The sequence below is a fragment of the Sus scrofa genome, chromosome 10 (genome assembly GCF_000003025.6).
Source record: "Sus scrofa isolate TJ Tabasco breed Duroc chromosome 10, Sscrofa11.1, whole genome shotgun sequence".
Classification (NCBI taxonomy): domain Eukaryota; kingdom Metazoa; phylum Chordata; class Mammalia; order Artiodactyla; family Suidae; genus Sus; species Sus scrofa.
In genome coordinates this window covers 6,768,605-6,784,425 of record NC_010452.4, presented here as the reverse complement: position 1 = coordinate 6,784,425, position 15,821 = coordinate 6,768,605, and the positions used below count along the sequence as shown (strand labels likewise).

Genomic DNA, 15,821 nt, shown 5'->3' with positions numbered 1-15,821 from the left:
TTATGTGGTTTGATGTACTTAAAATTGTTGATATTTGCATACTTTTGACTCCCTAAAATGGGAATAAAAATTTCACGTATGGGAAGGAGTTTCCTGGTGCCCTAGTGGTTAAGGATCTAGCATTGTCACTGCTGTGGCTCAGGTCGCTGCTGTGGCACAGGTTTGATCCTTGACTCAGGAATTTCTGGATGAAATAGGCGTGGCCAAAAATTCACATATATAAGTTATTATGATCTTTAAATATATATATATATTGAATATATATATATATATATTTTTTTTTAAATCTTTTTGGCTTTTTAGGGCACAACTGCGGCATATGGAGGTTCCCAGGCTAGGGGTTGAATCAGAGCTGCAGCTGCCGGCCTACACCACAGCCACAGCAATATCAGAGCTGAGCCTCATCTGCAACCTATACCATAGCTCACAGCAACGCTCAATCCTTAACCCACTGAGCGAGGCCAAGGACCGCCTGCATCCTCATGGATGCTGGTCACATTCGTTTTCGCTGAGCCACAAGGGGAACTCCCCGTTAAAATATATTGATTCTAGAAAATTTTACCATAAATTGTTACCTAACCTTGGCAGGGACACTTTTCTGTATGCTGTCTGTTGACTTTTACTATGTAATTTTATTTATTATTAATTAATAATTATTAATATCTAATTTTTTCCCTCAGCAGTCATCTGCTAGAATGTCATAAGCATAAAATTACAAATCAAAAAAAAAGCTTTGTCCAACTGATCTCATTTTAGGGAATGAAGAAAGCATTAAATCATGGCCTATATAAAAATTCTTGCGTATTTAGAAACTAGATAGATATATGGGTGGGATGGATGGACGAATGGGACAGATGAGATATGTGTATGGATAGATAGTATTTCATCTGTGCACACACTGGAAAGGAGGTTGGGGGAGAGGGCAGGAAGCAAGAAAAAGAGGGAAGAGGACAGAGAAAAATGAAATGAGTGAGAACCCTCCTTTAGATCTGGGGGCAGCAGGTGGAGAATAATATGAATATTTCTATAAGCCATTGTTCAAAGTTGAAAGAAAGGAAATGTGCAGTAATAAAATTATTTGACAACGCTTAATGGAACCACTTCTACAAATAAAAAGATAACATATAATACATAATAAAAATTCTATCGATCAAGGGTATGCATGTGTTCTTCACGATGTTTAATAACTAGTTTCCAGTGTTATATTTTTCCCACAAACTTGGGCCAGTGGCTAAGCTAATTGGTGGATTTAGTGTGATATGACTGTGTCAGAATTCTTTCCAGCCAGGACCTTGAATCCAAGATCGAATCCAATCTTTCAGCCAGCATCTTTTTCCATAGGCCTTCAGGATGAACCAAAAAAAGAGTTTTAAAAAAACTCGTAGAATGAAACAGACTTGAATAGATCTTAGATGACCAGATAAAATGTGACCACATTGTATAAACTGAAAAATGCCTTGGAGAAAGAAAAAATGAAAAAAAGATGAGACATCATTAAAGGGGGCCGTGTTAAACTTTAGTGAATACAGACAATAAAAATAGAACATCAGAAATGAGAGGAGCAAAGGGATAGAACGCCATTATAAACGCAAAAGTGCTCTGAAAGCAGCAGTAAGGAAACAGTTTCTTTGCCACTCACAAGCACTGCTGTTTTCGTGGAATATTGAGATACCGTATCTAATTTCTTTGTTTTTTTAATATTTGTTTGTCTAAGCATACTTAATTGCTCTTGCAGTTGTCTCCTGATTTCATTTAAATTCTGCTCCGATGTTTTGGGATGACATTTCAAGCTTTATCTAGAACCAAGTATATATTTGCTGAGTCCCTGAAAGGAAACCCCCTCTGAAAGTAGTAGTATTAAGATAGTAAGAAAAGTTATGTTTTTCTTTATTCCTTGGATCCATAATTATCTTTAACATTTCGGCATGTATAGTCACCTGCACAATTCATAAAGAAATATACCAGCCTTTCGCAAACTGTGTCCTATAACTCAGTTACCCTACAACTCACACATGCCACATGATATTAATAAATGCTCCAAAAACAGGGTCCGGGATTAATTCAGTTTGCAAAACTTTGCATGGGCTGTATTCCCCTCTGAGAGTTTTACAGAAGTTATTTGCATATTCAAGGCCCCGAGAGGCCCTTGAGTAAACTAATAATACTGATGGTACTGCTAAAATGAATCTACCTCCTAAACAGTTAGAGAAATACCAAAAGATGGACCAGGACTGTCTTGGCTGAATTTATTAATGGATCCTGTTAATATCCATGGATGTCGTTAAGCTATAACCCAAGACCGCAAAAAGAAGCGCTCACCTCTCTCTTACTCCAAAGTCATCTTCTCTTTATTTGATAGAGGTTTACATTGTTCCGCCCCAAACTTCACCAATGCAGACTGGAAACCAGGTTATTAACAAGCTCTTCCCCTCCATGCTCCCGTGTCAATGAAACATTTCTTTATTTTCAATATTTCCCTTTGCCCCTTTCTTTAGTCTTGTAGATGCATTGCCAGCAAAGCCTCCCTGAATCATGACCCAACCCATCGCTCTTTGGGAAAAAGTTTTACTAAATGCCAGCTTACTTTTGCCCGCTGTCTAGCGCCATGCTTCTTCTCTGCCCTCCTAACATATCCCCCCTTCACCATCCCAGCCTTCTGAATTCTTTCAGGAACCTCCCCTTTCTCTTCTGTGTTCGGTCCAAACCGCTCTCAGTTTTCCTCATCTGAAAGAAAATAGAAATGTGTGCCAAAGTGTGACTAACACTCTCCTGACACATGCTGACATTGCAATATGGAACGATCCTTGCTCGTCGTCTTGTGTCTCATCTTGTGCGCTGGGGTTCTGGCTCTTTACTGCGCCTAGGGGTTTTCCAGCTCCACAGGTCCACACTGAGTCCTCTGGGAGACTGGGTGGTTTGGACAGCTCTTGGTCTACGGTCCTACTCAAGCCTATGCGTGGAGCTTTCAGGGGTGACAGTTACCAATGTCTTTAATTTGAGAAACTACATTACAACCAAATCCCAGTTTCTTTGCATTAATGCTCCAGGAAATGTGCCTTGTCTTTGTCAGTGACTCTGACGGTTTGCATGAATGTCTTTCAGGTTGGTCATCTCTGCCAGATGTGGTTGCCAAGCTCTGGCAGTCTTGGCTTAGCCATCACTTTTTTTACATTCCTCTCATAGCCCTGGACCACTCTGCATTCTACTCTCTGTCTACCTAGCACACCTGGGGGATACTGTCCGTGCATTTGATTGGTCTCAAAAATAGCGACCTCAACAGTAAGCGAGTGCCTGTCTTTGCCCGCAGGAGTGCGCCTCGACAGAGTACGCGGAGGTCGGCAGAAGTACAAGCGCAGAATAGATGCGGAGAACAGCCCGTACCTGAACCCTCAGCTGGTGCAGCCAGCCAAAAAGCCATGTAAGTACAGCAGACCTGTCTGGCTTTGCAGCACGCGACATCCTCCCCGCTGGCTCTGGGTCCACCAGTTTGGGCACGCCTGTTCCTACGGACCCCAACGAGACTTCTCTTGGTGGAGGGGGCAGCTCTCTTCCCAAAGATTGTCTTTGAAGAGCAGCAGCAACTCAGCTAATTATCTTTTCTTCCTCTGTGGGTCTTCCCACGCCCCTACCTTTTTTTTTCAACCCAGTCACTTTGCGGGAGTGTAAGCGTACGAAGGCATAGCTCATATGGTACGAATTTTACATTTCTTGGTTATTTATTTTCAGAGGTACATAAAATAGATCATCCTGTGATCATTAGTTCATTGGAGCTGATAGTTTCAGATTTCACAAGAAAGTGATTTTGGTAGTTTTCACTAACTAAATGAGTTTGACTGCTCAGTGTCCCCTTGAAAAGACATTAGGAGCCTCATTAATTTGGAGCCTATGAAAGGTTACACACTAGCTAGCAGTAGATTAAAACAAGAATGGGCCCTACTAATAACGAGCATAGGTTGGTGGTTTCGTCTCAGATGGCCTGATGGGCATTAGGAATTGTTTAGAAAAAGCCCATGATTTGATAATGCTGGGCTGCGGTTTGAAAGGATGGTAAGTACCCAGCTCAGTGTGTGCGAGCCCCATTCTCTTTGGCGCTAGCTGAAAAGAGAGGCGGAAACTGTGTTCCATTTTCTGAAAGATCAGTCCCTGGCTGTAGTGCAACGGAGCTGACATTTTAGGATGTTTATACGTAGAGTTTACACTAGGCACTGAAAAGAGCTATGGTGGAAACAAAAAGCTGTCTTTTTGTTTCCACCAAAGCACATTGAGCGGACGTGGTCTCAGAAGATCCAAGCAGCATTCACCAGAGGAAGTTGCAGCTCTAGCAGTTACTAGAAGAGACACAGGTAGTTTTTGATCTGCTTTCAGGGAGAGAGGAGTAAGTATCCTCGTCTCAATTCAGATTGTCCAGGAGGGGTCGCTGCTGTGCATCATACATGTGAGCATATGGGGATCCGTTAAATAAATAAAACAGACCCTGAACTGTAAATGAAAGGACATTTTAGCTATGTCAAAGGAAAAACAACCAGTTTTACATAAAATTAAAGCTTAAGTGAACATATGGCATAGTTTCCTTTTGCCTTTCCAAAAAACATTATGTTGATTATACCTTCAATTGTCCAATCTGGCATCTTCTCCTCCGCTTGCAGAATCCGTTTGGCGTTCTGCAAATACAATCTAGGACTGCAGTAAGCAGATTTTGCACATTATAATAAAAAACTTTCTGATAATGCAATAAAATGCAATAAACACTAATGCTTAATTTCATTAGAGGTTTCATTTTCCTGGATTCTCTAATACACAGACTGCCCATTTCTCCTTCAATTTATACAAACATAGACTGAAACCATTGATGATGGCCTCTACCAAGAGAAAAATGAGCACCAGCCTATTTGGAAGAGTCCACATGCTGGAGAAACATCTATGGTTTTCAGCATGAACCTGAGAAATTGGGAAGTGGCTTGTCAAGTACCTTTAAGAAGATTACAGCAATTTCAGTGAGCTCCATTTGTCTGAGATAAAGAGGACTCCTAATAAATCATTACTCATTATCTCAAGGCCTCTGTGTTAATTTTCCTTAGTCCATCCAATTAGTGTGTTTTGGTAACAAACATTTATAAAACTTAATTTTCAGATCCTGTCAGATAAGTGTCAAGAGACCGTGCGTGGGCTTTGCTGAAGAAGTGGCTGGGGGAGATTTCTGGACCCTGACTGATTGTTTGTGTACCACGAAAGCCCAAGAATGAAAATTGGGTTCTATCGATTCTAATTAGGGAAACATTAAATAAGATTTACCTAGAAACAGGGCTGCCGGCTATTCTATTTTCTGAATGATAGGAATTTCTAAGCTTCCACCAAATTTCTGTGACCTCGCCAGTCAAGTATCCATCGACTTGGGTAAAACAGGTAGCATTTTCCCTCCACTGAAAGAGCTCCAATCAAGATCTCCTTCCTTTGCATTTTTGTGCCCTTTATTAGTGCATTTTCTTCTAATCTTGAGAAGCTAGTGGTTGCTGACAGGTTTTGTTGCATTGTCAGAGCAATGAAAGTTGAAACTTTTCCAAGCGTAACTAAAAATACAGGGTGTTGTTTCTATAGCCTGTACGAGAAACAAATGTCATTCTCTGCAGATCCTGCAAATTAAAAAAAAAAAAAAGAAGAATCTCTATTTGATTTGATTTTTTTCTAGAAAATAGATGTGGTAATATTCCCCCCCCCCGAATGTGTATTTTTAATTAGACAATAATTGAATGCTAATGCCAGCAAATGCATTTCTTATTAGAAATGACTAGGAGTCAAGTGGCAGTCATAGTAGTAAAAATTTTAACTATATCAGAAAAATTGCAAATGGTAGCTCGATAAGTCTCCTTGTTATGAAATTCAAGGAAACCAAAAGAGATCTCTGTGTTTCAATTCTAAGGTACGTGAAGTCTTTTCACGTTGAGTTTGAAAAGTTAAAAATGTACGTGGAAAGGCAAACGATCTAGTAAACACAGAGGAACCCCGACGTGGCTCAGAAAGGCCCCATCAAATACCCTAGTTGTCTAGAGTAATAGTACATGGAACATTGACCTATCTGGGCTTCTTCTTACCTATTTGTATCTCCTCACTTTGAAGAAAGTATCACATCCAAAGCTATGCAGAGGAATTGACAATAGGACCAACCACAAAAAAAAAAAAATACCATTCTGTTAGCAAGGCTCTATAACCCCTTCCATAAAATATCACATGCCCCTGAGCAATAAAACACATTTGATGTGATGCTCTCCATTTGTCTCTAGTGTTTACTTTATGAAGGATTTTCCAAACATATATCACAAATTTCAGACAGATAAATCTGAACCAGAGAATGAACTAAAGACAACAGATGAAAATAGAGGATTAAAGAATTAGACACCCTGAAGAGAAAATACTGTCACATTTAAGTAGGAGGATTTTTCTGGAAACTGACATTGGCTCTATTTGGAGGATTGGCCGGGTGTGTGGGGAGGGGAAGAAAAGAAAGAAATTCCTATTTAATGCATCCCACAGAGATAGAGTCATGCAGTCAGTAATTCACCCAGGCAGAAGGGCTCTGACCTTTCCTCTTCCGCAGAGGAATTAAGACAATTAATGACTTTCGTGCCCCTTATGACTGCGGGCATTGGAAGTTCTTTGCCTCCCACGTTATGGTCTATATTTCAGTGGTTTATGTGGATTTTTATTTTAAAGCTCTTGTATACTCTTTAATCTGCTTCCCCAAATCCCACTTAAGAATCAAAGCGCAAACCCAGAAAGTGTCTAACTTCTCTTATCTGTTTGCTATAAGAAATTTCATTATAAAGCAGGACAGATGCTTTTTTTTCTAGCAAAGACAGGTCGAGCAAAAAAGAAGCAAAGAACTCTCATGACTGCAGCGGCTTATTTCTTGGTATGGGTTTTCCTGAACACTGTTTAATGTACATATATTGAAGCATAAATGGTGTATTTGGTGTTTTTTAGAGGCGATTTGAGGGTTTGGTTTTGTTTTTTTCAAAACGCAACCTCCTTTAGAATGTGTGAAAGAGGAATGATGCTGCTAGTGATCTTGTAGTGCTCTGGTCTGATCCTGCAGATAACAAGATTGTCTCACATTTGTTGGTGGCTGAACCGGAGAAGATCTATGCCATGCCTGACCCTACCGTTCCCGACAGTGACATCAAAGCCCTCACTACGCTGTGCGACTTGGCTGATCGCGAGCTGGTGGTCATCATTGGATGGGCAAAGCATATTCCAGGTACGGTTTCTGAGACGAAAAAGAAGAGAAAAAGAAAAAGAAAGGTTGCAAATCAATTCCCAAGGTTGTATATGTAAATTGGGGCAAATTGACAATTTTCTCACCAGGATTTCTTCCTAAACTTTTGGGTTTGTCTTTGTGGTACCTAATTTAGCACTTTCCTGATCCTGGTAGAATCATAAGCCTTTTACAGCTGTACCATCCTGAGTTCCTTGTTAATCTTTTTTTTTTTTTTTCCCTGCATGTGAAGGTGCTTTTTCCAACATAAGACAAAGAGAATATACCTTGTTAAAGTATTTCTTTCTCTTTTTTTAAAACTCTGAGTTTTCGCCTAAGGAAATAATTCTACTTTTTCTTTTCACTTTAAAAAATGTTTTTGTCGACAGTAGTCTAGATACCTTTTCTCCTTTTAAAAAATCACTCGTTTCATTGCTCATGGTGGCTATTTATACTGAATCGCTTTTCATATTTACATATTGCTTTGGCTTACAATTAGATATTTACCATGAATTTATACATAAATTTTGGTAAATAAATGTTAAATTGCCATCATAATTTTCCCATATGGTGACTTAAAGGCAGTATTTGAAAATGTCCAGTTATTTTTCTCTCCAGACTCATCCTTAGATCCTTGGACATAGACCCTATCACACGTTTTGAGAGCGTTAGTTGTCTGCTTGAATGATTATTCATTTGTTGGTTGAACTTTGATCTTCACAGAGTTTTCAAGCAGATTTTTGGATGATGAGCACTGTGTCTTGGTACAGTGAACTTATTTCTGTCTCCTTAAACTAGTTTGTCTTTATGCTTTGAATGCTACAGTAATTTCTTTAATCAAATTGATGGAAGTCCCTTTCCCAGCCCACACTGAAACCAATTTATTGGTCATGATACGCCAGCTATGTTGCTAACAGTCGTAACGAACTGTCAGGCGATATCGCAGGGAAGCTAATTTGAAGTCATTAGGTGTGCAGCGTTCAGGCGACAATTTGTTACAGTGCTTGGGAACACAGCTGACATTTCTGAATGGCTTTGTTCGCCGCAGTTCTAGATGAGGCCAAGCAAATTGTAAACTAATTTAAACATCACTCTGTATTATACCAGCTACTTTGTCTTACACTGTTTGCTAATAAAGCACCCCAAATTAAGTCAAAACTAGTTAAATAGGTGAGCTTGAGTGTGTTCTTTAGACAGTACCTCTGTAAGGGCTGCGACGCCCGAAAGAAAGATGAGAATTTGATCATGTGGACAGTTGCTTTGCTTGGATCGTAATCACATCTGTACGTTGGGTTTTTTTTTTTTTTTAATTTTCATGTATTTATTATTTAAAAAAATTTTATGGCCACACCTGAGACACATGGAAGTTCCCAGGCCAGGACTGAATATGAGCCGCAGCTGTGACCTACACTGCGCTGCCACAATGCTAGATCCTTTAACCCACTGCACAGGGCTGGGGATTGAACCCACGTCTCTGCAGCAACCCAAGCCACTGCGGTTGGATACTTAATCCACTGTGTCATGGTGGCAACTCCTGTAAGGTTTTTAGAAAAGGTAAAAAGAAAAAAAAAATAGGATATGCTGGAAGATGGTTATACCCTCGGGGGTTGTGGCAGTGGGAACAAGTTGAATTTGCTTTAACAAGATAATGGAAATTTATGTGGAGGGACGTGTTTTAAAGGGTTTTAGAAGGAGATAAAACTGACATCTGTTGAAGGGTCCACACATTCTTTTTTCAGATAATCAGTATGTATTATATCATTTCTACTTATAATCCCTGATGATAAGTATCATTTGTAGATTTTAAATGTCATTATTCTAACCCAGGGTTTCTCAGTCTTGACGCAGTTGGTGTTTGGAACCAGATAACCGTTTGTGGCAGGGATTGTCCTGTTCCTTGCAGCATCCTTGGTTTCTGGTCACCAGATAACCATTTGTGGCAGGGATGTCCTGTTCCTAGCAGCATCCTTGGTTTCTGGTCACCAGCACCCTTGAATTCTGACCATCAACAATGATTTCAGACGTTGCCAAAAGGCCTCTTAGCCAGGGGTGCAAAGTCACACCCAGGTGAAAGCCACTGTCCTAACCCAGGAATTAGATATTATCATCCTTAATTCAAAGATAGGGAGATCTGGGCAGAGAGAGGTAAAAACACCTCCGCAAGTTCACAAATGTATCCAGAGGCTTCCAAGCCCATACTCAGCATTGCCTCCTGGATGAGAACCAGGAGGTTTTAGTTCCCCAGGGGACGGCACCGGAAAGAAGTGTTTCAAAATAATCACACTAGGGTTATTGTTATTCATAACCGCAGCATGAAAGGCTGCGTCCCTCTGACGTCCAGCCACCCATCCCCTCGGAGCCCTCTGCCCAGGTTCTCCCTGCACTAAGAACTGTGTGCTGGAGTTCCCGTCGTGGCTCAGTGGTTAACGAATCCGACTAGGAGCCGTGAGGTTGCGGGTTCGGTCCCTGCCCTGGCTCAGTGGGTTAACGATCCGGCGTTGCCGTGAGCTGTGGTGTAGGTTGCAGACGCGGCTCGGATCCTCCGTTGCTGAGGCCCTGGCTACAGCTCCGATTCAACCCCTGGCCTGAGGACCTCCATATGCCGAGGGAGCGGCCCAAGAAATAGCAACAACAACAACAACAACAAAAGACAAAAAGACCAAAAAAAAAGAACTGTGTGCAGCCCCTGTTTTGATATTGCACAGATAGTCCACGAGTGACGACCCGGAGAAGTCAAGAGCTCCTTCTGATGCTCTCTGGTCGGGAAAAGTCAGTGATACATGAGTGGGTCCAGTTGTGTCTCTCAGTCGAAATGTCAGCTTACAGAGGAACTTGTCACAGTCAAGGGGCTCTGGTGACTTCTGTGAAGACAGTCCCTTTAAATAACTATGAGTAACAGCACTCGCAGGGGTGGAAGCAATTGCTCGACGGTGATGTGTTCAGTCCTAAGCTGAGGCTTAGAAGTGGTGGCCCTGACGCTGTTCTCCCTCCGCAGCAAATGCCAGAGGAGGTCACTGTGGCGCGGTGATTCATTCACAGCTCTGGTCTTCCCGATACCCGGAGGGGTTTTAAATGATTGCAAGGAGCATCTTGGCTTTTCAGAAAGGGATTAGCAAGCCCCTAATTAATTGAAAGTCTTGTAAATTTTTTAACAGTAAGGGTGCCAAGCAGTGTTTTGAGGTCGAAGGAAAGGGTGTTATGATCCGGGCGTGCTGGTCTGTAGATACCTGCGTTCAGGGAGGGCGGGCGTGGCAGGGCCAGGAGTGTGGGATGGAGGGTAAAGCCAGGGAGCCTGTGAAGACGAAAAGTCCCACTTCTACCTCGATAAAAGTAAAAGAGTGGTTTTGACCCCAGACCTAGTCCTAATAACCGGGGTCAGAGCAAGGATGAAAACAAAATCAGACCTGAAATTTCACCTGTCTTGGTCTTAACTTCAAAACAGGTGTGTTTGTTTTTAGTTTATGTTAAAACTAAAGTGAAATCTTTTTTAAAAACAGACTACAATCCAAGCCTTGGCTCCCTTTATGCTGCTCTCCTTTTGTGGAATCACACCACAATTTTTAAGAAATTAAGTTGAGCATCTAAGATAAGATGCACAGCCTTTCTGCGCTGCTGGGAAGGCACTTTGGTGTACTTGGCTTTTGCTCCATCAAAAAGTGACAAATTCAACAAAAGAAAATGTTGAAGAAAAATACCTAGAGCGTGGGGCTTTCTTTTCTTTTCTTTTTTTTATCAGTAAATAGAATTAGTTGACTTACTTTAATAAATCACATAAATGGAAAAGTGTGTTGTTATGAAACATGACCATACTTTATCTCTAGAAGAAAAAGATCACGAGGGCTTTAGAAAATGCTTGACTTTAGTTGGAGGAGCATAAGGGCACAAGAACAGATGTCGCTGCCCTAATAGCCCTTTTTAAGAATGACAGGCCCCACCATTAGCATCCTTTTATATCCTTGGAAATTGCTCATGCCTCGCTTTTCTGGTTCCTATCTGCCTGACTCTTTTTTATTTCTCTTTCAATTTCGTCCGCGCTCGGATAAGCGCATGCTAACACAATATGATTGAGCTGTAAAATGGAACGCTGTCGCCTCTAATCTCTTTTATGTAGATATGGAAGTCCTGTGCACTCCACTTCATTCCCGCTCCATTGTTGGCCTTTTTTAGAATGGGCTGCCAAGGAGTGGCGGCGCCGTCAAATATTAGAGCTCGGTTTCACCGGGTGTGATAAGACGATTATCAGCCCAGCAGTCAGATCTATGATTGTTCTCTGTGGCTGATTAAAATACTATTGTGTACTGTAACTTTGTTAGCAAAATGCAGAATGTGCTTTGTCAGATGGTGCTTCAAAAAAGCATCCCCCATATCAGCTGACCTATATAAGTGGCTTAAATATGGTTATGGGTCTCGCCAGCCGGATTACTTGAAAAGAATCAAAAGGCATTTGAACAATGAAGGGAATGAATGAATTTTACAAGATTTTTTTTTTTTTCTTTTTCAAGGATGGCAAAGGGTCAGGTGGGCTTGTTTATTTTTTAACCTGACAAATTAAACAGTGACCTGCTAAAGAAAGAGCGCTCTGCTCAAGTTTGGGGCCTCATGGTCACATTTTAAAACCAATGTCAATAATGACCAAACAGGGAAAAAATACCCTACTATTTTTCTTCATACCAAATGAAGGCAGGAAATATTGAAAGGAAAACCACACTAGGAAGATACGTGATGAAAGTGTCTTTACATGTAAGAAACAGAAGTTTAAAGTACAGGAACCGGTATTCTCCATTTACTCTGAAACCTTTCTTTATAAAAACATTCACTTAAGGAAATGTATCAAAAATTGCTCATTGGGTTGGGCTTTTTGAGTTTTTTTTAATAGAAGTATTTAGAATTTTCTATAAATGACAGAAAATCTCTAAAGAACGTGGATAACCTATTTAGGATATAAATTGTGTGAGCGAATACTCAAGAATGTTTTGAATATTTATGGCTAATCATATGTTTAAAGATATCCTTATTGTTCAAATGAAGTTTATGTACAGACCAATTTTTAGGATTATATTATTCCCCGGACTACGTTGTAGAGGTTTTGGTTTTTAAATGCCCATTACTTATCTTCAACATGATTATGATATGTGAAAAGACACAAATAATTGTGGTGGAAATAATTACTGGAGATTATGTTTCCATGTGTAAACCATGCATGTTTTCATCTGTGTATGTGATTATGGCATCATGTGCAGGAAACGGCGTAGTTGACTAAGAGAGAGTTGTGTTATGAATTTAAAAATGGCTGATATGCTGGGGTTTTTAAAAAAATGTTTTAGGAGTTCCCATTGTGGCTCAGCAGAAAGGAACCTAACTAGTATGCAAGAGGACGCAGGTTCAATCCCTGGCCTCCCTCAGTGGGTTAAGGATCCAGTGTGGACATGAGCTGTGGTGTAGGTCGCAGACGAAGCTTGGATCCCATGTTGCTGTGGTGTAAGCTGGCAGCTGGAGCTCTGATTCAGCCCTTAGCCTGGGAACGTCCATATGCTGCCGGTGCGGCCCTCAAAAGCCAAAAAATAAATAAATCAATAAAACTATGTTGTGAAAAAAATAACCTGAAATACCCCCTGCAGACACGTTCATTTTCCGCAGCTACCCTTGCTAGAAAGGAGAAAGACCAACAAAGACGTTTTGAGGTTTCTCAGACAGAGAGACTCGGTTCAAGAGACACCCCAAGAGCTGCTAAAGGCGCCCACAGAGATCTCTCCCCACCACTCTGTGCTGTTGTTTGCAGCCTCCTGCACAGTTCTGTCACCTGTGAACTGTCACCATGCTGAGTCACCTGTGCTTGGTCGCTGGTGCCCCCATGTATTTTCCATCCATTCGTAGCCATGCCATTGCGTAGCTCTGGTCAAGGAGGAATCAGAGTTTCAGAGTAATCACAAATACAGTGTAAGCATTTGAGTGTGTGCTGTGGATCTAACATTATGTTAGAACCTGTGGGGAGTATTAAAGATACAGGTGACCTGAACGTCACCTCGGATCTGCGTCTGTGTCCCCACAGGTACCTATGCATGCTCCCGGATGGGTGATGATCATTCTTTCGGTGGGGTTAACCTTGAAACACACAAAAAACTAACATCTATCTAGTTTATTATCATTTGGGAAGCACTTTCACCAGCTTCTCTCTGTGCACCACAGCGAGTCTCTTGCTTTAGTCTTACTACCCCCGCTTTATAGATGAGCAAACTCTAGAGTCAGAAAGTTCGTTTCATACCGTTAGTAATGTTTCTCGAACCTACCGAATAGTTCACGTCTGTGCCTTTTCAACCAGTTGCTTCACTAGCTGTTTCTCCCAGCTCCCATCCACTCCCCCCCCCCACAAGCATCTTTTGTCATTTGTTCCAGGTCACCTACCTGCCTTGCATAACAGGTTTAGGCAAAGGTCACATATTTGCCCTATCTTTACATTTGTCTATACACTTATAAAATGAAAGGAGAATGGAAAGGAGAATTGAATCAAAGAGGAAATGTGTGACACATCTTTAAAATCCATGCAAAGCAAGGTGTTTGACTGACCGTGCGCCCCGGAGACCCCTGACCACACAGTTTAATGAAACAAGGTGATCTCTGGGTCGCTTCTCAGCCGAATCCTTGGGAAGGTTTTTAAATGACTGGCTGCTGAAATCGAAGGCTCTCCCCCCCCGGCTCTGTTCAGATTCACTGGGTTGAAGATTTCTATGTGTGTTATGTCCTAAGATATGGAATCATTTTCAGGCAAGTCATTGTAATTGCTAAACTCTTGGACTGATGAGGCGGGAGAGGCCGAGTCTGTCCTTTCGTTTACTGTAGATCAGAAGCGTGCACTAGCCTGACACCTACCTGAGGAGCATCAAAATGTGGACACGCCAGACACCTGGCCCAGCTGGAATTCTGTTTGTTGACGGAGCTGTTACTTCTGACTTTTAGGTTCTTCTCAAGGCTCCTTGATGAGTTCAAGAGAGAAAGACTTGAGTCTTGTGAGAAATGTTTTTACGTGGAAGCTGGTATAATTAGCATAACCCACAAATACTTAAATGCTTCCGCAAAACCTTTTTCCACCTCTAAAAGGAGGACTGGAGGGAGAAGTCAGCACAGGACGCAGGCTGTTTTGTTTCTCCCTTTGCTCCGCTTTGACCCGCTCTCCATCCCTAATCCCACTCCCTCCCGTGGGGTGGTCACACATTTTCCCCTGCGTCCCCCTTGCTCTGCCTCAGCCAATCTCCAAATGAATGCATGTCTATCGTGGCCTTGGCTTTGGCACTCTGGATATATTGATTAATAGTTGCCCTAAGCTCCTTTTAGCAAATCAAATTTTCACTTTTAGCAAGGATTTCGCCTCTGATTTATTCAGCAAAGTGAAATGCACTAAATTGACTTTGACATTCAGGGAAAATGGCTGAAAAACAAAGAGCAGAGGAAAGAGATATAAATTGTGTGGCAGCTGGAGACTTCAAGCATCAGAGAAACAGTTTTCTATAGAATACAGAGTAATTTGAAAGCACTTTTTTAAACACACAGAGAAGCAGTTTCTTCAAAAAAAAATTTAACTGCTGAGTTCTCTTTTTGAAAGAGGGTGTGAGTATTACTCAGCTGAACTCGTAATTTCTGGTCCAGTGCCTTATATTCTGTAGATAAAAATAGCCGCATAATCCAAGAGTGCCTGTACCTAAATGAGTTTATGACATCTAGGATGTAACCTAATTCTGTTGGAAAAAGAAAGTCAAGTCACACACAAAATAGAATGGTTAATTTGAAAGTGTGAATGCTGTATAATAGTGTGTGTGTGTGTGTGTGTGTGTGTGAGAGAGAGAGAGAGAGAGAGAGATAATGGAGCATTTTCATCACCATAAAGAGAAAATGAAATAATTTTGGATCACAAGCCTCAGTATACACAAGCTATGTAACTTTGCCCTTCTCCGGGCCTTTTTCCGCAGTGTGTCCGCCTTGGCTGTGTCCTTTTATGTGGTTATGTCAAGCTACTTCCTTGTTAGATGAACGTTTGCTGAATAAGTGACCCATCAGGTTCAAGACACAGTATGGTTTTGATGTGTCCAAAGAAATGGCGCTGACCCAGATGAAGCAAAGAGGAAAGGGAGTTGAGTGGAACTCGCTTGGGGCACTTGGGAGGAATTAAAGGTGCGAGGACTCCCAGGGGGATTTTTTGGTATTGAGCTCCAGCAGACCGTGGCATCATCTCTGCTGAGGAGTCATCAGAGACCTGGAAGGAAGAAGGAAAGAGGAACTCGACAGCCGGAACTGGCTGTTCACGTACCATTTTCCTCTTCAGCGTAAATGTTCCTTATTAACCAATGTCGGGGTCCCCGTGGTCAAGGCACGGCCCTCCCTTTACCTATATTTTAAAATCATTATGATTCTCTTTCCTTCCATTTTCAGCAAATCTATGTCCAACGTGACCCAAGCCTTCCATATTGATGGCGTTTAACCCATCAGATAGTATCTTAACATTAAACTAAACAGGTGCCTAGGCATATGGTTTCCTACAACAAAGCTGCTTCCTCCCCAATTCAGGCCACTTTTCAACCAT

At 41.5% G+C, this 15,821-nt stretch overlaps 1 protein-coding gene across 26 annotated transcripts in view; it reads left to right on the top strand.

The window, feature by feature from the left end:
• Positions 1-15,821, top strand: part of ESRRG (estrogen related receptor gamma) — a 660,805-nt gene that overhangs the window by 586,994 nt on the left and 57,990 nt on the right. For all 26 annotated transcript variants that reach the window (XM_021064111.1, XM_021064112.1, XM_021064110.1 and 23 more), the window contains 2 exons: positions 3,308-3,418; positions 7,091-7,252. In XM_021064111.1, the coding sequence (XP_020919770.1) occupies positions 3,308-3,418; positions 7,091-7,252 (273 nt within the window). The remainder of the gene's footprint in view (positions 1-3,307; positions 3,419-7,090; positions 7,253-15,821) is intronic.